This window comes from Carettochelys insculpta, chromosome 5, assembly GCF_033958435.1.
Source record: "Carettochelys insculpta isolate YL-2023 chromosome 5, ASM3395843v1, whole genome shotgun sequence".
Taxonomy (NCBI): Eukaryota; Metazoa; Chordata; order Testudines; family Carettochelyidae; genus Carettochelys; species Carettochelys insculpta.
In genome coordinates, this window is record NC_134141.1 from 21,149,582 (window position 1) to 21,176,472 (window position 26,891).

At 43.1% G+C, this 26,891-nt stretch overlaps 1 protein-coding gene across 1 annotated transcript in view; it reads left to right on the forward strand.

Annotated features, from left to right (window-relative positions):
* Positions 1-26,891, forward strand: part of LOC142013404 (guanine nucleotide-binding protein G(q) subunit alpha) — a 204,610-nt gene that overhangs the window by 155,130 nt on the left and 22,589 nt on the right. Inside the window, exons 4-5 of the mRNA XM_074994737.1 lie at positions 6,597-6,725; positions 8,344-8,473. Coding sequence (XP_074850838.1) covers positions 6,597-6,725; positions 8,344-8,473 — 259 coding nt within the window. The remainder of the gene's footprint in view (positions 1-6,596; positions 6,726-8,343; positions 8,474-26,891) is intronic.

Consider the following 26,891-nt stretch of genomic DNA (forward strand, 5'->3'; position numbering starts at 1 on the left):
GCTGCTAAAAGAGGGTTTCAGCAAACCTGAGACTCCAAGCAGAGGAATTAGAGGAACCATTGGACTCCTTTTTCAATGTCCTTTGCTCCACAGCACCTGCGAGAATCATAAGCTCCTTGTGACAAACCTCACTCTTCCCCATCCCCCATTTCAAGAAGGGGCAGATGAAAGTACATTATTCCAGCTGGAGATCATGAATACCTCTATGCCCATCCGGCTCCCAATTCCCTGGTTGTTGAAGCTCTCAACCAAAGGGAGAGGCAGGGCCAGCCTGGAGGTACCCTAAGAATAAAGACTCCAAGAGGTTGAATTTATTTCGGCTGACAACCAAGCCCTCTGAGGGTGCTATGACCACAATATGTGTCAGGCCATGGCCAAGTTCGAGGCATCACTTTCCAAGGGATCCAGGAAGGAGTTTTGTTGCATCATGGATGAGGGCGCAATGGCGGTGAGAGCGGCTCTCCAGACATCTTCAGATACAGCCAATTCAGTGGCCCCACATGATGGCCTTCTTGGCTGCTTCTTTCTGGCCTGTTCACTGATTCTCAACAGTCAATATAGGACCTTGCTTTTGATAGACAGGTGCCGTTTGTGGAGGAAATGGACAGTAAGCTCCAAAGGTTAAGGGACTCCCATATGATCTTGAAAACCTTGGGATTATATGTCCCTTCTCCAACCTATAATCATTTTAAACCTTTGCAGTCCTAAGGTCCAGGAAGCCATGCACAACAAGAAATGCCATCCAAGAAAATCAAAGGCTATAAATGATGCCTATGTCATTCTCCTCAGTTCTCTGTCCAGCTGGGCCCATGCTGCAACAAACAAGGTGTCAAATGATCATTTGTGAGAAATGAGGATGGCCTACCAGCTATTCCCAGCATCCATTTTTCCTAGTTTTCTCCAACCACCCTTCTCAATTCCTCCCTCCATGATCCTGCTAACTTCAGACCAATGGGTCTTTCAGATGGAGGCACAAGAATACACCCTCCCGTTAATCTTTACCACTACCACCCATGACACTTCTTCTGTTTCCCTCCTTAGGAACCTCTCATATCTGAGCCTTGTTTTGCAGGAGCTAGAAGGGGTGCTGCAGCTGGAGGTGTTGAAAAGAATTCCTCTCAAATAATGGAAAAGGGGGTTCTGTTCCTGGGGGTTTTTTTTTCCTATCTCAAAGGCCAGAGGTAGGATCTGGTCTAATCTGGACCTGTGAGACCTCAACAAATACCTGCAAAAGCTGAAGTTCCTCATGGTCTCCCTGGCCTCTATCATTCCTTCTCTGGATACGGAAGACTGAAATGCTGCTCTTGAGCTGAAGGACGTATTAGCTGCGTCTACACGTGCACGCTACTTCGAAGTAGCGGCACCAACTTCGAAATAGCGCCCGTCGCGTCTACATGCGTCGGGCGCTATTTCGAAGTTAACTTCGACGTTAGGCGGTGAGACGTCGAAGTCGCTAACCTCATGAGGAGATAGGAATAGCGCCCTACTTCGACGTTCAACGTCGAAGTAGGGACCGTGTAGACGATCCGCGTCCCGCAACGTCGAAATTGCTGGGTCCTCCATGGCAGCCATCAGCTGGGGGGTTGAGAGACGCTCTCTCTCCAGCCCCTGCGGGGCTCTATGGTCACCGTGGGCAGCAGCCCTTAGCCCAGGGCTTCTGGCTGCTTCTGCGGCAGCTGGGGATCTATGCTGCAGGCACAGGGTCTGCAACCAGTTGTCAGCTCTGTGTATCTTGTGTTGTTTAGTGCAACTGTGTCTGGGAGGGGCCCTTTAAGGGAGCGGCTGGCTGTTGAGTCTGCCCTGTGACCCTGTCTGCAGCTGTGCCTGGCATCCCTATTTCGATGTGTGCTACTTTGACGTGTAGACGTTCCCTCGCTGCGCCTATTTCGATGTTGGGCTGAGCAACGTCGAAGTTGAACATCGACGTTGCCGGCCCTGGAGGACGTGTAGACGTTATTCATCGAAATAAACTATTTCGATGTTGGCTGCACGTGTAGACGTAGCCATTGTTCCACATAGCAATCTTTCCAGGACACAGAGGCTTCCTGTGATTTATGGTGGGCCTCAGCTACTACCAGTTTGCATTCATCCTCATGAGGGTGTTCACCAAGTGCAGGTCAGTGGTCACTGCTTACCTTGGACGCGGTAATTTACCTGTACCACAGTGACTGGTTTGTCAGAAGTGCCAGGTGGGTAGAGTGGGACAAGTCCCTGGGGTCCAACCCCACTTCTCTGCAGGAGTTGGGCAAGTCCCAATACCCCCACACACTCCCCAGAGGAGTGCCAGATAGATCACATCCAGCCCTAATCACACTTCCCAGCTATAGTGCGAGTGGGTACGCTTTTCTTCTCCCCCCTGTTTTTCTAAGGTTTCTGTCCAGAATGTCTGTCAATCCCAGGGTGCTGGAGGGGGGAGAGGTGGTCCAGTGGTTTCTGCTCCTCTGTCTTGTCATTGCCCACCCATTCTAACTGGGACCTACCCAAATGTCCCAGTCTGCTTATGCCACTGCTCCCAACCCAATGGATGTGGTCCCTGAAGGAAATGACATTACATGTAAACATCAAAGAGTTCAGGTCAGTCCAGTTGGCACACTACATCTTCCTGCCTTAGCTGATGGGCAGTGTGGTAAGAATCCTGACAGACAATCCAGCCCCGAAATTCTGCATGGATTGGCAAGAGGGAGCATGCTTGTCAGCTGCCAAGAGGCCCTCCACTTCTGGGATTTGTGCATTGGCCACGGCATGCAACTGGAAGCTTGTCACCTTCCCGATTTGAGGAATGCCCTGTCAGATCACCTCAGCAAGGATGTCTCTCACCACAAGTGGTTGCTGCACCTCAAGGTGGCTTGCACTCACCCAGAGGCGGGGAATCTCCCTGTGATGTAGTGGGGGATACGTGTGTACATGAGTGTCTCACAGAGGGTGTGGGGCTCCTGCTGAAGGTAACCGAGACGACCAGGTGACACCTTTTGTACAGCAGACAAAGGAGGAGGTAGAGCCTGAGGGGTTTGAATCGGAACTGGAAGTTGGAAAGTTGAAAGTTAGTTGGGGCTGGGGGAGAGAGAGAGAGAGAGAGAGAAACAAAGGAGGGGGCAAGGCCCTGGCTCCAGGGGCCCCTCAGGGTCTCCTCTCCCCAGCATGGATTGGACTGGCTGTTTCTGCCTGATGCCCTGACTCTTCTGTAAGATGCTGTGTCCTGTCAGCTAATAAACCCACTGTTCTCCTGCTGAGTGAGAGTCACTCCTGCCTGTGGACAGGGTGCAAAGCTTGGAGACCCCGAACCCCATCACACCCCCCAACTAGATCTGTTCACAACTGCACAAAATAAGATGCTATTGGTTATGCTCCAGACAGGCCCTGAGCAATGGTTCCCTCTCTGGTACCTTCTTCCTGTCATGGGTCAGGGTCAAATATATGTGGTTCTGGTGATCTCTCGTCTGCTGGGTCCTGGTAAAGATCAAGAGACTGGGTGTGGGTTATGATCACGCCAAAGTGGCCTCGCAAGCGCAGAGCTCCTGGACATGATGGTGGTCCCTCCGTGATCCCTCCCCAGCCATCCAAACCTGCTGTCGTAATACCATGGCCAGCACCTGCACCTGATCCTGGAGTTTCTTCACTTCACAGCATGGCTGCTCTGTGGTTAAACCGAGAAGAGCATATCTGATCATAAGAGGTCCAGGAGCATCTCCTGGAAAGTGGGAAGCCATCCATGAAACAAACTTACCTGGCCAAGTGGACAAGGTTTTTCTGCTGGGCCTCAGAATTCGGAATTTCTCCCTTGTGTTCTTCAGAGCAGGACATCTTAGATTACTTACTGCAGCTTAGGCAGCCAGGTTTAGCCACTCTTCTATCAGCCTGCACTTAGAAGATATGACAAAGAAATCCCCCTCTGCCCTTTGAAGGTAGATTCTGGAGACAAAAAAGGATTTTATCTGGGCCAAAGATCTGGACTATCTAACATTGTGTCTTTAAAACCGTGCAGGTGAAAACTATTACGCAGTTTATTTAAACCACAACTTTGCCAATCACATACCAGGACTAAGGTTTTTAAAGTGGCCTCAGCAAATTAAATGTGCTACTTGCAGGTTGGTTCTCCAAAAATTCCCCCTCCCAAAGAGCTGCTGCTGTATTTGGGAGTGTACTTGGATATAGTGCTCTCTTTGTAGTCTTGTAAACTTCATTCAGTCTTGTGAATGAAGAATTACTTCCCAGAGTCCTATCTGCAAAACTAAAGCCGCTTGTGTTTTGGGGTGTTGGTTTCTTGGTTGCTTTTGGATGTTTCAGTTTGCTTGAGGATGTGTGTGTTTTTTGTTCTGTTTTATAAAATTCAGGAGTCCCAGTTTGTCCACTCTGTTCTCAACATAACAGTCCAAGGGCCTGATGCCGGTGTCATTAAACCCTTTGGCTTATCCACTGAATGTTTTCAGGGTAGCTCTGAAGCTATCTTTTAAATGCATCGGTTCAAAATATCTTTGAATTTGTAGAGTTTTCTTGCACTGTGATTTAATTTTCATTTTATGCCCTTACAGCTAAAAGCACAAAAAAGGCAATCTGATAATTGTTCTAACTCCCTCCTGGGCCTAACAGAGTAATTCTTGTATGTTTTTATTCTTGTGTTCTACTTTAGTGCAAAAGGGTTTTGTTTCTATCATTCATAACTATTCACTTACATTCCTCTTTAACAAATTATTCAAAGCAACAAGAACTACTCTATTTATTCCTTGATTAAGGAATTTCCCTCTAAAAAGGTCAAATCACCTTTAAAAGTAAACACCTAGATAAAAATCTATTCAGCATTTTTCGCTATTTATTGACACACCAAAAAGAAAATGGGGTGTAAAAAGCACAGATAAAAATCCAGCATAGGTTAAAGTAGCTTCAGGGATACGTTAACTTGTTCCTGGGTGCTTGTGGACCAGGGGTCATTCTTGCAGGCATAAATAGCCAAAGACATTCTAGCCCCACCACATTCTCCAAACTACCTACACTGGGCCCGTTTCTGGCCAAATCTACTTGGTTTATGGCCTCCTCACACCAGCAAAACAACACAAAGAGCCTATAGCACAGTGGTGAATTGCCCTATGTTTTGAAAGTGTGTCTCTTATTCAAGAGATAGTCAATGCCTTCAGTTAATGAAGCTAGCACCAATACTGCTGTTCCTCATTCCATTACTATTGTCTGGCTTTATGCTCCCATTAAACCATAGCAGAGGAAAGTTTGATGTGCCAGTTACAGGCAGTCCTTACTAAAAGTGAACCTGTTGTGGTTCCAGATTATTTGCCAGACTAGTGAGAGGTGTTGCAGGGTCATTTTAGATATGCTCTAGTTCATCCTGAAATTATGGGCTTGATTCATGAATTTCTGCAGCCTGCATTGTGTCGGCTGTCACACTAGATAATCATAACTAATCATCGTCATTTAGCCACAGATATTTTTAGTAAAATTCACGGGCAGGATCATGTACAGTCAACGACTTGGACAGTATACCCCTAGCTAAATCTTTGGTACTCTGCAGGGAGTAGCCCAGAACCACCGTTGGTGCCTTGGGACATGGAATGGCAACATAAGGCTCTAGACCGCTACTGCAAAGTCACAGAATCCATGACAGACTCTCAGTCTTAATCGTAATGGTCCCATGTAGCCTGAAAAATCTATGAATGGTGCACAACTGGTGCCATTGATCTGTAAGGTATATCATTTTGTTTTGGCTTTGGCCAGTTGTATGTTTCCTAAGGAGTCTATTTGTTTTCCTAAAGTTCCCTAACCAGACCGTGATCTACATTAAGTTAATTCCCCTTAGAATTAACTGTTTTAGAACAGTTTAGGATTTTCAAACATATTTATCTAGTTGTGTGCTCCTATATATTGATACAGTAGAAAAATAGATGCAGAACTGTTTGGAGGAAATACTTCTTTCTATATATCAAGTAATGACCATTTACATTTGTATATAGAGTTACACAATTTTCTGTCTCTGATACAGGTTTCTTTTTTTTATTTTGGTTTTGTTTTTAAAACTGGCCATTGTGAAGTACTTGAATCTAGGAACTTCTTAGGAGAAACCCAAGCATAATCCTGTGACAAGGAAGATAATACTGAGGGTGCCTCTACACTAGGAACTAACTTCAAAGTTAGGCATTACTTTGAAGTAGCCAGCAGAGAGTCTACACACATTTTCCCTAACTTCGAAGTAGGGAGCCCAACTTCGAAGTCCTTACTCGATTCGCAGGAATGGAGTAGTGCCCTACCTTGAAGTTTAACTTGAAAGTAGGGTGTGTGTAGACGTTCAACTTTGAAGTTGCACTTCTAAGTTATTTTTATAGCGTAGATGCAGCCTGAGACACTTGAGTTAGGGTCCTTTGCCATTTTCTAGTCTGTGATGGCATTTCTTTAAAAGCAGGGTTCTGCAAGTGGGAAGAATGGTGGAACTTTCTTGAACCCTCCCACTGCCTTATTTTTTTAAAGTAATACTCGATTTTTGTTCCACTTCTTCCTATCCCACTCCCCCATTTCCCTTCCTCATGTGTTCCTGCTCCTTCTCTCAGTAGGATTATGGTGTCACTGTCTTGCATTCCTATTATTTCTCCTGTCTATAGCTATCTTAACGACCTGGACCGTATAGCAGAACCTGCCTATCTGCCAACCCAACAAGATGTGCTTAGAGTTCGAGTCCCAACAACAGGGATCATTGAATATCCATTCGACTTACAAAGCGTCATTTTCAGGTAGAAAAAAAGGAAAATCTGCTTAATACTTGTTTTTTTTTGTTTTCACTAAATATTACATACAGGTAAAAAATATATATATGAACATAAAATTATACTGCACTTTGTTTCATCATTTTGTTTCTGCATTATTTTACAGACATTACCACCGCTTGACAATAAGGCATAAGTAAAGAGATTAAAGGAACAGGAAAAAATAAACCTTTGTATATTTTAAGTCACTTCTTATGGTCAAAGTGGAATAATTTGGAAGTGATTTTTTTAATAAATATAGCAATGTTTAATTACTATGTGTATGTTAATATATCTGTTAGTCAGTTCATCCTCTTTCACCATTTGATAACTGAATCACAAAGATAAACTTAGAGGGCTTGAATTTTAATGAGTAGTTCACATATTTGCAAGCTAGTTTTTACTTCTACAAATAATTTTACCCACAGTTAATTTAAAGTGCAAGTGCTGTCACATAAAAATATAATTACTTGATTGCACCTGCAAGTTAAATAGCTAAGAGCTCTGGAGCTGATAATTAATTGTGGGTGCAAAACTTGGCCTCCAAAAAGGAAGATCTTTTTGAATGCAGGTCAAGAATCAATTTAAACTTTGAAAATGCTTATTTTATGTTAAGTGCCCAAATATTTCTCAGTTCATATATGCTGTTTTTCCATAGGAATTCTTAGTACCTTATATGCATTACTCTACTGCTCCTCCATAGTGGTGTCACCAAATGCTAAAGAGTTTAAATGAGTACAGAATAATGGGATGTTACAATTATAATTTCAAATTTCAAACTGTTATTTGCCAACTGCGTCACATTCTTCAAGTGACTGAAGTGTAATAGAGGTCGTATATTTTTTCTGATTGTGTTTAATCCTTTGTAATTGTAACACTCTGTTGTTTTTAAGCAGTTGATTCTGACGGGATGGTTGTGCCCCTGTCCAGATAGCAGTGAATGACTAAGTTCTATTCTTAGGAGAAATTGAAAAATACATAAAAACTCTTACGCACATTCAGTAGAACATGTTTTTCAAATTTTATGTTGATTTTAAGTTGAAAGACGTGTTATATCCTCACCCAATCCTAAAATGAAATTTACTTCATTTTCATCCAAATGTGTTTCTCAGGAGATCATCTGTACCCAATATGCATTTATTGGTTATCTTTAGAAAGTCATTTGCTAATTATTCAAAATATATGTTTTAATTAGAAGAAAATAATACTGAAACTATTTGTTAAAATCATTTTTTACTTTGGCTATGCACTCCATTACTCTCTTTTTCTGCTAAATCTATGAGACTGAGTCCAGCAGTGGTGCTCGGAATTACTTAAGTGACTGTATGTAGAGCAGCTGAGCAAATGAGGCTCATGTAAAAATCTATAAGTCACATCAGGCTTATAAAAGAGACATGGCAACCTGCCTCCCACACAATGCATGCCCTGTTGATTTTAAAAGTGGGGTTTTTGTTTGTTTTGTGGGTTTGTTTGGTTTTTTTTGGTTTCCACCCAAATTGTTCATTACCTAAATTGCTAGATTTGATGTTCCTTAAGTGGATGTACATTGATTTTTATTAAGCTTTGTTTTCTCCTGGAATTGACGTGGATTTTGTTAACTTTGCAGAATGGTGGATGTAGGAGGCCAGCGATCTGAAAGAAGAAAATGGATACATTGCTTTGAAAATGTCACATCTATCATGTTTCTAGTAGCCCTTAGTGAATATGATCAAGTACTTGTGGAGTCAGACAATGAGGTAAGTGCTGACTGAAAGCACTCTCTTGAGCATTGCAATTGATCGAAACCTGGGCTTACGGTTCAGTGAATTTACAAGAGCTATGTCTTCCATGTGATTATTTAGGAATGATGTAGGGTTGCCTGAAAAGGAGTAGAACAAAGGAAATAATATGCAGTACTTACCCGTTCATCACAAAGTAGCTAGCTGTTCTGTCATGATCTGAACAGATTGGTGTGTCCAGTCCCATGTGGCTACCAGCAGTATCGTGAAGCTTTGTACAAAAGCAACAGTAACACACAGATCAAAAGGCTGGTCTTCAAATGTTCTTGTATAAACTGATCCCCTGGAGAACATCTGTGGAACCAAGCAGTTTTTTGCTGCCCCGGAGTCTATTTGATTACAAAGAAATTATTTATGGTAGTTGTTTTTTTAAAGCTAGAGATTCCTGTGGAGTCCTATAGATAGTGTGTGTAAGGTTGGAGTGGTTAGAAGCATCTTACATTTAAGACTAACTAGCAAGAATGCAAAATGAAATGCCTTGATGATGGCATTTGCTAGGTCTCTTTGTGATTTCAATCCGCGATCCTAAAGTATACAGGTGGATTAATTGGTTCATTTCATGTTTTTTAACATAGTGTTTTTCTCTTTATGCTAGCAGCAACGAAGGGTCCTGTGGCACCTTATAGACTAACAGAAAGTTTAGAGCATGAGCTTTTGTGAGTTAACTCACTTCTTCAGATGCTGGTCAAAAAAATAAAAATGATAGATTTCCATTCCATACGGCTAAATGCAGTGCCTTGCATGTTGTCAGGTATCAGAGGGGTAGCCGTGTTAGTCTGGATCTGGACCAGCATCTGAAGAAGTGAGTTAACTCACGAAAGCTCATGCTCTAAACTTTTCTGTTAGTCTATAAGGTGCCACAGGACCCTTCGTTGCTGCTACAGATCCAGACTAACACAGCTACCCCTCTGCCTCTTTATGCTGTTACCATGAGAAATAGCAAAAAGAAAAAAAATGGTGTATTACAAATAGAATTGGCAAAATTAGCTTTTTTAGATTTTGACAGATAATATTGTTTTTACCACACTGTTCTATTTTTATCTGTTCAAATTTTCACAATTGTGGGAAATTGCGGGGCCTGGGAAAATAATTCCCTAATGATAGTAAATGTTGAGGTTCCAAAAATTAAAACTTTGTTGCCATTAAAACACATCGTATGCACAAATATACAAATTAAATATCCTTAAATCAAGCAAGGTTTTTCTTAATTTACCTTTCTATAAATTTCATTTATAATCAAAATCATATTTACCTACATTTCCCATAAAAATTGAATCCTTCCAAGCCTAATTATGAAAGATGGATTCAGTGGGCATAACACACCAATATTGTGCCACGTATATTAAGCTGCACTTTCTGAGACATTTTCCTGGTAATCTGATAATTTAATATTCAAAAATATTTCCTTTTTTTAAAGAGGAGAAACTGTTTCACTTATCCTTCTGAAGCTAACAGATTGTGCCAGAGCTCTCTGAAGCAGTCTTTTTCATGTAATCACTTTAAATGAATCAGCATAATATTTATATGACTACTCAGATGTGAGATGCAGTCTCTCAAGTGGTGTTAGATATAGCAAAATAAGTCTGATATCCCCAGAAACTTCCATTATGATTATACTTGACTTTTTCAATGTTGGTTCTTAATAAAGTCCAGTTTCAGAATTTTAGCAGGAGCCTATAGGTTCACTCTTTTGTTTTCTTGAAAAAGCTCCTGATATATCAGCCAGGTAAAACCACATGCTTGATAAAAAAAACAAAAACAAAGATCTTTCAATTGTGTAGCTTTGTTATGCACTCTGACCTTAGACTCAAAGATGTGTGATGTTATGTACAGAGGTGGCTGGCCACCTCATCTCAAAGGTACTATTGGAACTGGAAAAAGTTCAGAAAAGAGTAACAAGAATCATTAGGGATATTGAAGAACTTCCTTATGGGAAACAGTTAATCAGGCTGAAACTTTTCAACTTGGAAAAGAGATAAATAAGGGGAGAATGTGAGAGACGTCTATAAAATCTTTAACTGGTATGGTGAAGGTAAATAAGGCAGTGTTATGTATCCCTTTTGATAACATGTGAAAGAGGCTGGAGAGAGGGGATGCTTACCAAATTAATTTATTAAGTAGTAGGTTTAAAACAAAAGGAGGTATTTCTTTATACAGCACACTGTCCACCTGGGGAACTCTTTGCTAGACGATGTTGTGAAGGCCAAGACTATGAGCTGGGTTTCAAAAAAGAGCTAGATAAATTCATGGATGGTAGGTCCATCAGTGACTATTAGCCAGGATGGGTTTGTCCCTATCCTCTGTTCGCCAGAATCTGAGAATGGGCAACAAGGAATGGATCACTTCATGGTTACCGGTTCTGTCTGTTCCCCCTGAATCACCTGGCTTTGGCCACTGACAGAAGATGGGATACTGGGCTAGATCAGTGGTTTTCAACCAGTGTGCCATGGCCACAGTGAGGGGAAATGCTGACCCCGTAGGATCCCATTTATGCTGGGAGGCAGCTGAAATGCTGCTTCCCAGCCCAAACAAGCTGTTAGGGAGCCCACTCCCTGCTATGGCAAGGGGGAGGGAGGGAAGGTGGGAACCTGTTGGAGCTGGAACATGGTTTAAATGCCATGTCCTGGCTCCAACAGGCTGGAGAGAAGGGGAGCCTGTTCTCAGTGGTTACTCGATGACTCAATATCCCTAGCTTGGCATTGAGCAGATTTTGAATATGTGTCTGTGTTTGCTGTCGAAGATGGTGTATTCTGTGGCGGATTTGAAACATTAATGCATTTGATCCTTGTGTAGCTTGTTGTAGGCACTATTATGTAGCAAACCTCTATAGTAAGACTGTAATCAGAGTAAATGTAAGTATATGTGATGTTCGTAAGCAGTCATTTCAGCTGACGAAAGTGGGTGTGACATGGAATTGTTCGTCTCATTGAAGTGTGCCATGTTCCTGAGAAGTATGGGAACCAATGGGATAGATGGACCTTTGGTTTGACCGACTATGGCTGCTGTTATGTTCACTACATGTTCATGTTAGTGAAGGACCAGGATGGACTGATGTACTACAGTGGATGCGTCTTTTCACTCTATTTATGAGCCAAAGTTTTGTATTCCTTTAATTGATCTTCACTACATCATGTTTTTATTTGATTTTACAAAACATATGATTTATAGTATTTCTTTTTTCATCAGAGTAATGCTCTAAATTAGACTGCTTTGCCATCAGTAATTTGGTTTCACCAAAGCCCAAATATGGGACAAAGAGCAAAATTACAGGTGCAGCAAAAACAATACAGTAAACCCTCGCAAATGCGCATGTTTGAGCTGCAGTTAACTCACATTAACGCGAGTTAAGCGCAATTCAAAATCTCATTTCCCCCGGCCTCAGCTCAACCCTGGCCCCACGTGGCCCTGGATCACACCCCCCATCCCTGCTCACCATCCGAGCATGGCTCTGGCTCACCACTCCCACTCATGGCTCTAACTCAAGCTCCCCTACCCCAATTCAACACACTGCCCTGCGTGGCTCTGGCTCAACTCCACCCCTGCCCCCCCTGCAGCCCTAACCCGCCCCCCCCAGGCTTAACCCTTCCTGCCCCCTTCCCACAGACCCAGCCCACCACCAGGCTTAGCCCTCCTCAGCTGCCTTCTCCCTACAACCACAGGACGTACCATTCAAAAGGAGCTCCAGGTGCTCGTGCTGCTTCCCCAGCTGCAGAATGTGCATTCTGCCAGGGAATGTGCATGCTGCCCCTGCCCCTGACTTACACAAAATTCGAGTTATGTGGGGGAATAAAACACTCATGTAAATCGAGGCACTACTGTACTACAGAAAGCTTAAAATATTCAACACATACTTTCAGAGGACACACACAACCCCCTGTGTACTCTTCTCAAAACCATTGCAAGCCATTGATATGTGGCATATGTGGTGCTTGTTATGTATGAGAGCTCTGAGCCCAAAATACGTTGGGTTAGTCTTTCTCTAATAACGTCGGTTTCATGATCCTGCATCTGTGATAATAAATAATTTTGTTTATTAACATTCAGATAAGCCAGATTTAATGTGGGATGATGGTACATAAATTCTAATTCAGTGGCTTTCTTTTACAGTGAGGGATCATTCATAAACCATGGAAGCTTCTATCTACAGATAGTAAAGCACAATCAACATTAGTTCCTGCAGTAGTGGGAGTGGCAGGTAGATGAAAAGTCTATTATGTAAATTATAGTGAGGGTCATATGTATAGTGCATTTCTGATCTAGTTTATATGCAGTAATATACGATAATTGCATCACAGTTGATTACCAAGAGACAAACTTAAAACGAGTTGACACTTTTGCATATTGGCCTGCCATACATCAGCTTGGCCTGATAACTGAGGTTCAGAGAAAACGAGAGTCAGCCAAAACTTGGCCCTTTATTCAAACTAAGTTGAAAATATTTGAGCTATGAAAAAGTTGGGTTAGTTTTTTGTTTGTTTCTTTGCATTATCCTGTTGCAGCCATGGACTTGAAACTGAAATGTGAGGGAGCTATTTTCATAGCATTTTCATAACAGTTGAAGCCAAGAAGCACTGGAAATCAGATAGGGAAAAAACAAATGATGGCAGATATTCAGCTTGATTTCCTGATTTTCATGTTAAACATCTAAAGCTTCGTGTGTCTGTCCAAACTGAAGTTCACCATTTTTTGATATTTGCTCCTCACCACTATATGTTTATTCCCACAAAAGCAAAAGGAAAGTTGAAGCTGTTAAACGCAAACTGATAATAAAAGCTAATAGGCCTTTTGTTGCTAGAGACTAACATGCAGGACCAGCTTAAAGCTGGCATTCCCTGAAAAGGATTTCCTCTTCAGGAATAACTGCAGAAAACGATGCCTACCTCAGTTGAAGAGGGACCTGGTTCATTCACAAGGTTGTACAGGGGAAATATGCCCATAAAGAATGAGAACTTAGCCTCGGAGGACCTGAGAGCATTCTGTCTAGACTTCTTCCTGAAGTGTTTTCCTCTGCACCCTGTTGTCATCAGTCAGGAGTTCATCATCTCTGTAGTACTGAGGACAGACGAAGAAAGGGACTGCTGTCCTGTTCCAAGGGCAAAGAAAAGGGAGTCTCTGTACTCCTTTCATGTTTTGAGTTGCCTTCAGCTCCCAGTAAACGGGACTCTTACTATGACTTATGTGTAAAGAGCTTCAGAAAGTGTACATTAGCATAGCTCTATTGACATCTGTGACACTGTGCTGAAGATTCTCCACCTCGGGCATCTAAGTTTTACAATTTTGTCGCATGTTTTTAAAAAGCAATTACATGTCTGAGGCCTCTAAATAAATAATTTCCCCTGCGGACCCTTCAGTCTGATCCACAGAACCTTCTGCCAAGGTTACCTTTGAGTCAGTGCACTATAATCCTCTGCATTAACTAATGTAGAGTTTCTTATGGGTATCACTTCAGTCCATGCAACAGGGGTGGTTTGTTGCTTCAGCCTGCATCCTTCTCTGGCTATACCACATAGGGAAAGTGAGTGTCTGTGCTCAGCTTAATTTGGTCTCGAAGCCTTCTGTGGCGCCCTCCTGCAGCGCCCTCCTGCCTCAGCTTGTGCCCCAAATCTCTGGTTAGGTAGGTAGTCCTGTGGAATTCATGAAATGTCTAAGGGACTATAAAAATTTACATTTCCCAGAAATCTTGGGTTTAGAAAGTCTAGATCACTATTCTTCCTTCTTGAGGGGTTTTAGGAGGAACAAGTATCCTTTAGAGGTGTCCTCTCCTGGTGGATTGGATACTGCATCCAACTCTTGTATTCACTAGATCAGGTAGTGCTTTTAATCTGCCGGACTTCTCAGATAGAGCCATTATTACTGCCCCCGCTGATAGAGGGATGGCTTCCATGTGGAATTGGAAAAATCCCTCCCCCCTATATCCTTGAGCTGCATGCATATCAACTGAAATCATTATATGCTCTGTGCTGACAGGAAGAGAATAGTCTGATTCTCCTACCAACCATCCTCTCTTCTATTTTCACATCTCCTTTCACTTCTGCCTAATCCTTTTTTGGCTACTTTCACCCCCTGCCTCTTCCAGACAGACCCATTCTGTGCTGCATTGCCACATCTCAGAAGAACAAATTCTGTTGATTGCTATTTTTTTTTCTTGGAGGTAGCAGTTCCAGGAGAGAAACCCACCAAAGCATCTGTAAGATGTGGAATTTAGGCTGAGAGTGGAATTTTCTAAACTACTTAAATTATTTAGGAGCACTGTTCCCATTAACAATCAATGGGAGTTGTGCTTCTAAATCTTCCTTATAGGGATTTAATCCAGGGAATGTTGTATAGAGTGATTTATTTCTGCTTTGGAAATTCTTGCCTGGGGAACATGGCTGGAAATTCATGAGGAAATGTGTGCATTAGAAAACCTGAAGCGGACGAGGAGTGTGTACCTATTGTCTGTATTCATCCTGTCACATCATGGAAGTTGTTTGTACATAAGAGAAACAAAAGACTCTGGGAAAGCAGTTTTGCCAAAAATTTGATTTGAAGTAAAGAATCCTGTGTTTGTTGATGTCAATATGTTGCTGTGGGACGGTTTGGCTTTGGCAAATACTGTAGTCATTGAGCAGTACGTTTACAGTATAGACCATGGAGATCTTAGTCAGGCGGCATGCGTGTGTACTTTTCAGGCTCAAATGTTTTCCGGCATGTGTGTGTACTTTTCAGGCTCAAATGTTTCTTGTCAATTTTCATTCATGTCTCATTCATGTTAAGTACAGTACTTTTGGTTTCAACTTTAGCATTTAGCTTTTAAAAGCTGAGTAATGTAACTGAATTATTTTTTGATTCTCATTGGAGATCAGCTTCTATTAGCAAAAAACAAACTCTTGATCGCCACAGTTATAATAGCTTCTAGTCTTGAAATTAGTTCAATCCTCGATTTTTTTGTGCAACAGTATTTACAAAACTGTTCTGATTTTTCAAGGTTTCTCTTTAGAAAATATTGTCTAGAGGTAAAAAGCTTCAAAATTCTGAACTCTGCTCCCCCTCTGCCTTCCTAAAGTATTTCCTACACCTATTAACACCAATGAAAAGTAAACTGTTTTTACTTAGAAATCTGATGTTCATAATTTTAGTTCAGACCAGGCTTTCTGGGTCCACATTTTGTACTGTATTCACAAATGTGTCCTCTGACTGTCTTCAGCCTGTATTTTTGTAGATGTGCAACTAATTCTGTACGACTGTGTGTTAAACACCCATTTAGGTGAGCGTAATTTTGCCCTGCAGCAAGCTGCGCTTCCTCTCACCCCATCTGACCCTATTTCATGACTAGATGTTGGTGGGATATCAAAGTGGTGCAACATTCATGCTTACCCTGGCTTTCCCCCAACTTCCCAGTGTTGGAGTGTATAGGAGAAATGCTTGAATTTGGGTAAGTGGATAATAAGCTTTCCTGTCCCATCGTACTTTCTTAACTGTAAACAAAATACTAGCAAGTGTAAAACGTTTGTCACACGTTTTAATGTGAAGTCTAAGATGTTTTGCGGTGAGGAGTTCTTTAACCTTTAATCTTGCCAATGCCTCTGCCATTGCAGAGATGGCCAGACAAGGCCTGATTTGAGGCTTGATCAGTGGAGCCAATACAGTGGACACACATTCCTTGCAAACTCCTGAGCCCAACCCTGATCATGGCACTAGTTGCTTAGATCCTGATTCGTGGTCCATTCTGGGGTATCATTCAGTGTTTTCTTCATTGCACTGTGGGCCTCTCATCTCACTGTGCTGATGCAGTGAACTTGATTCAGGATTTGATGAGAAGCTGAGAGAATAAGAGGGAGGCTAGGAGGAAGGACATGAGGGGAGAAGGGTCACAGAAGGAACAGAACAGAAACTCATGTTCCTTTGGAGCGCTGGCAATTAGGTACCCCCACTGAAAGGCTGGACTAGATGTCATGCTGCTAGGATGATTTTGAGGACTCACAAGTGGGAAAAAGAATATTACATGAAGAAGCACAAGGCGTAATGGCCTTCCACTCAGAAAGTCTTTCAGTGTTGTCTGCTCCTACTGTAGGATCAAGGAGAATGGGACAAGACAAGCTGAACTGGGATGCAAGGCAGAACAGACAAGCCGCACTTTTTTTTTTTTGAGAAACACAAAAAGGGGGGAATTTAGTACGTAGTTCATCCTCATTTTGTCCACCAGTGAGGCCTAATATCTGACATACAGTTTTAGTTCATTAACTTCTGGTTCCAGATCTCCTGTTTTTTAGCAGGCACAATTTCAACCACATCTCTGAATCATATCAGCAGGGCCCTTTTTGTTTGGGCTAATCCAGTTTCTGTGTCTGGTTTTCTTGTACCTGTTTATAACATTTAATTATTGAAACAATTGGACCTACTTTCCATTTTTAAATTTCCAAGGAGGCACAAAGTTGGAGACGTTTTATGAACTTGCACATACTTTTTACATTTAAGTTTATAATTAGAGTAAAATTTTACTTGCTTTAGCCACAGCAGGACTCTGTCTTCACAAGCCATAGAGGCATTTCTGAGAGGAAAGTGCTCTGTAAAGAATTAGGACACACTTAGCTACTGCAGGTTGAGCCTCTCTCATCCAGCACCCTCAGGACCTGACCGGTAATGGATGAGAGAATTTGCCATGCCATAGGAGTTCACTGTTGTCTTGCACATTGCCAACACTTGCACTGCTTACTAGACTCTTAGGAGAAATTTAGGCGTAAATTACAGCTAAACAACAACACTCAACACTGAGAGCCAGCACTGGTGGCTGTAAACAAACTTTATGGGACCATAGGAACCTGGGCCACACCTATGATAAGTGGTCATCCAGCTAACTAAGATCATGCTGGTTTACAGATGTTGCCGGTCAAGAGAGTTCCAGATTAGAGCGGTTCAACCTGTACTGACACTTGATGCTTGTGGAATTTCGCTAATATGTCTACACTACAATTAGGCATCTGTAGTCAGTCTATGCCAGCTGACTTTGGCTCGCGAGGCTCAGACTTCTGGACTGTTTGACTGCGGTTTAACCGTTTAGGGTCCAGCTGCAGTCTGAGCTCTGGTAACTTCCCATGTCACATGATCATAGAGTAGCAGTGGGTAGACAAGGCTTGTTGTTGGCTGTATGAGTGGCCGTCCTTCATCTCAGTGGGCCACAAGATTGAAATCGGGCAAGTGCATTAACCACGACTCCAAGAATAAGATCCGACACATGGCACTAGATTCTCCTTTCTCAGGCCTTTTCAGCACCATCTGATCTTTTCTTGGGGACAAATTAAATAGCTTGGAAAAGCAGAGGCAGAGGGAGCGCGCAGCTCTCACAGCATTGTGTGCAATCAGCATGCACCTCACAGGTGCCCTTGCTTTAAATGTGTGTCACTTCTCATTTTGCCAGGGACTACTCGCCATCTCCTCCACTGCAGATACTGCTGCACTCAACCTGTTCCCTCAAATCACCAGACTGCCTCCTACCACAAGTACGTCCCGGCCGTTGTCCTCTCTCTCCCTCCCAGCACTTCTGGAGCACCTTGATTCATGCTCTGTCCCCACTCCTCCCTTTTCTCCCGGCACTTGAGCACCCCACGTCGTCTGGTGTGCAGCATACAAGTTCTTGGAAGGAGGGGAAAGAGCAGAGGCGGGGCACAAATCAGCTCATTCGCAGCACTCTGGAAAGGGTGAGGAGAGTAGATAGGTGCAGGGCCTCCAGCATGAGAGTTGTGGTGTTGGGGAGGAGAAGGGTGCACAGGTAGCACATAAAACCCCAGCGGGTTAGAGGTTGCCCACCCCAGGCCTGGAGCCTGGGCTCCACCTCAAGCCCAAATATCTGCACTGCAACGAAGCATCCTGTTAGCATAGTCGTGCCCTGGGTTTTTAAATGCAGTGTAGGTGTACTCTGAATGACAGTAGCCAATAAGGCTATTTTGATTGGATAGGGACTCATGAAACAGCAGCCTTTCAACAGGGAATGTTTTATACCTGAAAGAAAAGTATTAACAGATGCCAGAATGCATCTTAATTGTGACTCAGACAGCAGTCAGTACTCACCTCTCACCTATTGCCATCTCTCCTTTTCCAAACATGAGAGAAGATCCAGCAGCCCATTGCAGAGTTGAATTGTGCTGCTTTCTGAAATACGCGTTGAAAAGAGAGGGAAGGAGGAGACATGTAAAAGTTCTGCTACTTGGTATAATATCAGTCTCACCAAACTCCCTCTTGTGAATGAGGACAAAATTTGATTCAGAGGATATACTATACTAATCACAGCATTAGTATTATAAATTAAATAAAAAGTCATTAATTGTATATGCTCTAAAGGGGTGGGTATGTTCATATGCATTTACAAGCACACAGAAAGAGGGGCATATTCAGGTGAATAAATTAATTTATCACATGGGTCTGTAATTTATCATACACATATGACCACTTTAGTTACCCTCTCCCACTAACACATTTTCCCCTGATCTTTTAACATTCCAAAGTTCTGAGTGGCTTCAAACAGCTGCGGTTTAAAAACAAAACAAAACAAAACAAAAAAGCCTGCCAGACAAATGTTTCCTTTTTCTTCCGCTTAAAATTCCACAATTGAGAGAATAATTATTGCTGTAAATCCTGGGAGATAGGTTGGATTCAGTCCTGAGCAAGTAGCAGCTTTCCTGTGCAGACAAATTCTTTCCATTTTGGTATCTTACAGCCCAATAGGACTAGAAATAAAAGCTTTTATGCTATTTGATGGGGGGTGATTATCAGATTCCCATTGATGACAGGAAACCGTTTAGTCTTTGAAGCCCCTGAGTTATCATATTATATGTAGAGAAAATAATATTTTATCTATAGAGAGAATATATTTTCATGTCTTTTTGTTTTATTATTTTTATGGCCTTCCCTTAACCCTGGACTGCACAACTCTGGGTGATTAAGGTACCAGGCATTACAAGTGGAGGGACACAAAAATATTCCCAGGAAAATGTTTAACTCCTTCAGATATTTTCAAAAGAGGTTTCCTGCAATATGTGCGTAACAGTCACATACAGAATACATATTTGTGTGGTTTAAAGGTGTTTTTTAATTGGCATGACTTATGGCTTCATTAATTGCAATTAAAGTGTTCCATTTCAATGTATTTAATATAAAGCTTTATATCACATAGACTTGTATGTGTATGTATAATATGTATATATTTCTTATTAGACACACGCTTTTTAAATTATAAAGTGCATATAATACATTTTATAGGCTGTGTCTACACTAGCCCCAAACTTTGAAATGGCCATGTAAATGTCCATTTCGAAGTTACTAATGAAGCGCTGAAATACATATTCAGCGCCTCATTAGCATGCGGGCGGCTGCGGCACTTCGAAATTGACACAGCTCGTCCCGACAGGGCCCTTTTTGAAAGGACCCCGCCTACTTCAAGGTTCCCTTATTCCTGTGAGCGGATGGGAATAAGGGGACTTCGAAGTAGGTGGGGTCCTTTCAAAAAGGAGCCCCGTCAGGATGAGCCGCGCGGCGGCGAGCCGCATCAATTTCAAAGTGCCGCTGCCACCAGCATGCTAATGAGGCGCTGAATATGTATTTCAGCGCTTCATTAGTAAACTTCGAAATGGCCATTTGCATTTGCATGGCCATTTTGAAGTTTGGGGCTAGTGTAGACACGGCCATAGTGTTATAATTATACAGTATTATAATGTTACACTTCATAAGATGTGGTTGAGTAAGGTAAATTGGTGGGTTGATGCTCATTAAAAGTGAAATAAAAGATAAACATATTATAGGTCTGCAATAAATACTTCACAAAAGCAAACATATAGAAATAGAGTAGGATACTATAATTCAGTTGGTACAGGAAATATGTTGACATTTAAATTTAGTACCTGTCTGATATCCACAAACAGTAGGGTATGCAGGAGTGAATAAGGATGGATACCTGTTCCTATTTATCTAATATAGAGGCGGACAGTGTTAATACATGGAGTTTGTATGTGCAGAAATATTTAACTATTTTAAATTATATTAATTGTTGTTAACGTAAGTTGAATAGTTTCAGTTAAGTACTGTTTGAATTTGTGAGTGCTTTTTTTAAAAAAAAAAATACTTAATTGAGTATCTTCTTTCCCTGTCCCTAAATGGGTTATTACTTCTGGGATGCCCCACTTAATTTTAACTAGAATAATTTTATATAATAGTACTGAAAATAAATGGGGTCATGAGCGTCAGACAGAAAAAGCTACAGAGAGATTGTAGAACAATATGTGTAATACATTCAAAGCTACAGAGAGATTGTAGAACAATATGTGTAATACTAGCATGTGGCATTTGAAAATAGTTTTAATGGCCTCTTCTGAGCATCTGGTTCACAAAAATAAATGGAAGAAGAGTATAAAAACGCTATGGGCAGAATTCACTTGGATTGTAAAATAGGGGAGAATACCCACTAAGATACATTCAAATTTACATGCATGTTTTCCATCTAGGATTGGAGAGAAAAACATTTTAAGTTTTTCCAATCCTTTTCTTGTTTTAATGTAATCATTCAATTCTTATTCTCCATCTCAGCTTCTGATAAGCACGTTGGGAATTTCACTAATGCTAAATGGACCAATGTGAAAATTCTACTCTTTCTGTGTGCAAAATGTATATTTATACCAAGGGAAAAATGTTTCTTTTTATCAAGATTTCACTTTTTTTGTTGCTGAACAGACAGTGTCAAGATGAAATTTAAAATGTCTTTGCTTATGTTATTAAAGACAAATTATATTATTAAAACTGAAAGAATTTTACAAGCTTTTATATTTGTTTTTTCATTTGTTTTTTATTATTAACTGTGAAACAAACCAGACAAGTTAATTTCACTTTTGACTTTTAATTCATGAGGTTTTCCAACAGAGTGAAGGCATTTTTAACTCTCTCTCTGAGGCTGCTTCTGTGCTCACCCCCTCCCATCAGAGGTGGCATGGTAATGAGGTAATTCAAAGCAGGCTAATGAGGCGCTAACATGCATATTTGGTACTTTGTTAGCGTAATGGCAGCCATGCGAATTTCAAAGTGCAGACTTTGAATTGCAGAGTAACAGTGTCAATGTGGGCAGCTTCGAAATAAGTGCCCCACTTTGACATTCCCTTATTCCCGCCTACCTTTTTAAATTCAAATTAGATTCTACACCCAGCTGGCTTCAGCAATGTTATGATATCAATATTAGTGAAATCTAAATTGAGCTAGTGTTATTTACAGTCACTTGGTACAATCAAGTTAAAACTTCCTTAAATTCATGTTTATCTGGTAGTGTAGATGTAGCCTAAGTCAGCATCTTCTCAGCTTGATTTTCAGCCAGTGCCACTGGCTGAGATGCTGGAGGGCAGAAGGAGCTTGGGAAAAGTGTTTTCTGTGAGATTTTATTGTTCTGCAACCTCTGTAAAAGGGCACAATGCAGGTGTATCAGTTTTACTGAGCTGTTCGTGAGCAGATGGGGAGAGGAGTTTGTGGGGAAACTTAGCTTGTAGTTGAGTATTTAAGGAGACTGTGAGTGATCTTTATATTTTATGGGTTACTTGAGATACCAGGATTACACCTGAATATTTTTAATGATTGTATAAATGCCCAGAATCGAGTCGGGGTGGATTTTTGGTTTTGTTTTGTTTGTTTGTTGTGTGTGCTTTTTGAAACTGGAGGACGTAATCTTGACAATACTAGAGCTCTTCTCAATTGTAGTCTGGAGGATAAGAACAGAAGAATGGCCACAAAGGGTCAAACCATATCCTGTCTTCTGATGATATGTAATGCCAGATGTTTCAGAGGGAATGTGCAGATGAAGCAAGTGATCAAGTGATTCATCCCTTGGCATCCAGTCCCAGTCCCAGCTTCTAGCAGTCAAAGGTCTAGGGGCACCCATAGCACAGGATTGTGTTCCTGACTGTGTCAACTAATAGCATCAGTGGACCTGTCCTCCATGAACTTCCAGTTGGCAGGCTGTTATTAACTGTGATTAATTGCAATTAACCTGATTAACCATGTGTAATTTTTGAATCAATCGCATGAGTTAACTGCAATTAATGGACTGCCCTAGTAGAGCTCTTTTATTTCTGTTCATTACCTTAAAACAGGTTAAGACAATCCTGTTTCATGTTAATTGTCTTTCTTCCACTTGCTCTGCCTGCTCACCAGTTCTGCACTGGAAGCTCTTCTAATACCAATGCTACCTGTTCCTTTGCTTGTCTGTGATCTGAGTCAGATCACCAGCACAAACACATACACAAATTCAGATTCTCTGTAAAACTTGGTCACCTCCAAAATTTGTTAATTTTAACTATTTGAATTGAAATTCCTTCAGGGAAAAACCAAGTATTTAAAATTTTATACTTGCTTTGTGCAATTTATAATTTACCCACTAGATGGCACTCCAGGCAACCATAAAGGTGTGTTAAAAAAACCTTATTCTTCTTTGAGTGGTCCCCGTGGGTGCTCCACAGTAGGTGTCGGGCTCGTCCCGGCACTGCAGCTCGGAAATTCTTCAGCAGTCTGCGTCGGGTCGCGCATGCGCCGATGCGCGTCAGCTCTTCGCGCGCTTACGGTCACGTGCCCGATCCGGTCCCTGCCAGTTCCTTTTCAACCGCCAACGGCTGCAGACAGAATCCTCTCCGGCTCCAACGCCCGAGACAGATAAACTCGTTTTATTCGTGTTAATAGTTATAATAATAATAGTTAACAGTTATTTAGTTATTATAGTATTAGTCTACCATGTATATAGTTGGTTTTAGAAGTAAAAGACTGCTTTAAGGCCGCCTCCGGGCAGGCCTGCTATTTTTGACAAGCCTTCAAAGGCCAACAGTCGCTATTGTTTGGCAAACAGACTGTTAAGTGCGCTGTTAGCACTTAAGGACTCAGAGAATTAAACTCTGACAGTGTCGTCCCCCGGTTTTAAAAAGTGCGAATCTTGCCAGGAGGCCGTGCCTGCTTCGGATGCCCACAGCAAATGCATCCGGTGCTTAGGGGAGACACACGTTCCCCAGAAGTGCTCCCATTGTTCTAATTAACAAATAGAGCTAGGAAAGATAGAGAGATGAGGCTCAAAATGCTGCTCTTTGACAAAGCACTTCAGCCTGCCTCGTCAGAGAAGCCCCATAAGGAGGGCTCTTCACGATTGCACAAGAGGAAGGCTGCCTCTTTGACCTCCTCTGTGCAGAAGAAGAGAAAAGCTCCTCCAGCTCGATCCCTGCCCGTTACCTCTGGGAGCGGGACGAGCGAAACAAAGGGCTCGGGCACGCTGGCTTCTTCTGCTGAGAAAGCTGCGGTGCGTGTACCCGCGCAGGGGCCCACGGTTCTTAAGGAAATGGCACCGAGGGCCGTGCAGGCACTGGACAGACTGGCACCGGCTACTACGGCACTGAGAGGTTCGGCTCCAACGGCACCAGAGCAACACTCGGCACGGAGCCCTACGGGGCCGAGCAAAGCACCCCGAGCAGCACCGAGAACAACGGCACCGAGCATGGCACCGGGAGCAGCGGAAACTAGCACGGCACCCGCTACGGTGCCGAGCCCTCCGGCACCGATCAGACCTCCAGTGATGCCTGAAAAAGCAAAAGCTAAAGCAAAGACCTGGCACCACAGTCCCTCCCCTGAGGTAATTGCGCTGCCATTATCGCCACGATCCCCCCTGGAGATTCGACGAGCAGCAACACCTTCAGCCTGCCACAGACTTCCATCCCCCTTTCTCCAACGTCCATCGCATGGAGTTGCACGCTTCTCACCATCCTCCAGCAGAGACCCCTATGAGTATCCTCACAGAGGCTCCCCCCCCATACGTCAGTGTCATCTCGATGGTCACGGCATTCCCTGCATCACCCTTACGCTTTTGGGTCATGGTCCAGGTCCCCATCACCGGGCCCCTGTCCCTGTTGCTATGACCGCCACCATTATATGGGACATCAGCATAGGAGTTCGGCATCTCATCACAGATCTCCGTCAACTCCCCCTCAGCGCCACAGTGCACAGTTTCCACCTGGGGGAACACTGCAAGTTTCCCAATCACAGGCTGGATCAAAAGATTTTGAGCCTCACTTCGAAGCTTCAAAAGTGCAACCATATGAATACAGCCAGGATCCCCAGGAACTGGAGGAGAGATACCACAGTGATGCCTCCTCATCCTCTCCAGACGAAGCGGTTGTTCCTGGGGACATTTCTCCCCCAGGTGACCTAAAACAATTCCAGGAGCTGTTCAGAAGGGTAGCTCAATCTCAGGACATTTAGGTCGCTGAGGTGCAGGAAAAGTAGCACAAGCTTCTTAAAAACCTCAGGCCCCCGTCCTCTTCTAAAATAGCTATACCATTGGACGATGCAGTTATGGAGGCAGCCACTAACATATGGCAAACTCCGGCCTCCGCTCCTCCTACCAATAAAAGGGCAGACAAAAAGTACTTCGTCCCTGCTAAAGGTATGGAATTCTTGTTTAGTCATCCACAGCCAAATTCGCTAGTGGTCGAATCCTCTCAACATAGAACCAAAACATCCCAGTATAAATCTGGGGGACTGGACAAGGATATAAAGAAGCTGGATCTCCTCGGTAGAAAGGCCTACTCATCATCTACCCTGTTGCTTCGCATGGCTAACTATGCTGCCCATTTGTCGAACCACAATTTCGACAACTAGTCCAAACTTACCGCCCTCCTGGACTTCCTCCCGGAGGATAAGAAGCCGATCCTTAAGGCAATTGTACAGGAGGGTTACGCGGCTTCTCGAGCAGGAGTCCAGATTGCATTAGATGTAGCGGACACAGTGGCTCGTGCCGTAGCCACTGCGGTTGTAATGCGCAGGGAGTCATGGCTCCACACCTCAGGCATTCCTAAGGAACTACAAGTAAAAATAGCAGACCTTCCTTTTGACAAAATGAAATTATTTGCCGAATCAACCGACTCAGTCTTGCGCTCTAGTAAAGACTCCAGAGCGACACTTCGGACTTTGGGGCTATACACCCCACCATGCAGAAGGAAAAAGTTTTATCCTCAACAACGCCGCTATAGTTACCAACCGCAACGTACCCATTTTCAACGGGGGTATGATCAGGGGCGTCATCAACAGCCACATTACAAGGCCCCTAGACGTCGACCTCAACAAGGCAACGCCTCCTCAGGGCAAAATATAAGACAGCAGGTTTGACGGGTATGTCGAGGGTCGCGAAACCAAGACCGTATCTCAGTGCCAATCTCAGTACATGTTCCATTACTGACTCAAGCCATTCTACCCACAATGGAAAAGCATCACTTCGGACAAGTGGGTATTGGAGATTGTAAACATGGGATACACGATCCCCTTTCAATCATTACCTCCACCAAATCCTCCCACCGCAGCCCTCCTCAGAGACCCCTCTCACCTAACAGAACTAAGGCGGGAGGTGGACCACCTCCTATTCATAGGGGCAGTGGAGAGAGTACCGGAGCAATTTCAAGGCAAAGGTTTCTATTCCAGGTACTTCCTGACAGAGAAGAAGACAGGAGGCTGGAGACCCATTTTGGATCTACGGGCACTCAACCAATATCTGCGCAAACAGCGCTTCAAGATGACTACGATGGCTTCAATAATCACGGCACTAGACGACGGAGATTGGTTTGCAGCCCTCGACTTACAGGATGCGTATTTTCATATCACAATTCATCCAGCGCACAGGCACTTCCTTCGGTTCATCGTCGGCACAGATCATTTTCAGTGCAGAGTCCTTCCATTCGGCCTCTCTTCGGCGCCCAGAGTCTTCACCAAGACCCTAGCGGTCGTGTCAGCATACCTGCACAGACAGGGCGTTTTCATCTTCCTGTACCTGGATGATTGCCTGCTAAAGGGAGCTTCCCAGGCAGAGGTATTACGGATGATACACATAACCACAAACACATTTACCTCACTGGGCCTCATCATCAACTTCTCAAAGTCAAAGACCAACCCCACGCAAAATATAGAATTTATAGGGGCTCGGATAGACTCTGTCATGTCAAGGGTATATTTGCCCGATGCCCGTTTTCGCGCCATCGAGTCTCTAGTACAACTAATAACATACAGCCCCACTGTCTCAGTCCTAACGTGCTTACAACTACTGGGGCATATGTCAACCACCACGTTTGTGGTACAAAACGCCAGGCTGCACATGCGAGGATTGCAGCATTGGTTGGCAACCGTACACAAACCATCAATCCATACCGTTCACAAGATGGTGTCGCTCACAACGGAGGCGTGAAGGTCACTAACATGGTGGGCAAACCCCAAGAATCTACTAACGGGTGCCTTTCCGCCAACCACACATTACTGTTTTCATTACAACAGATGCCTCCCATACGGAATGGGGGGCACACATGGACAACAAAACCACTCAAGGTTTATGGTCCCCCGCAGAGAGGAC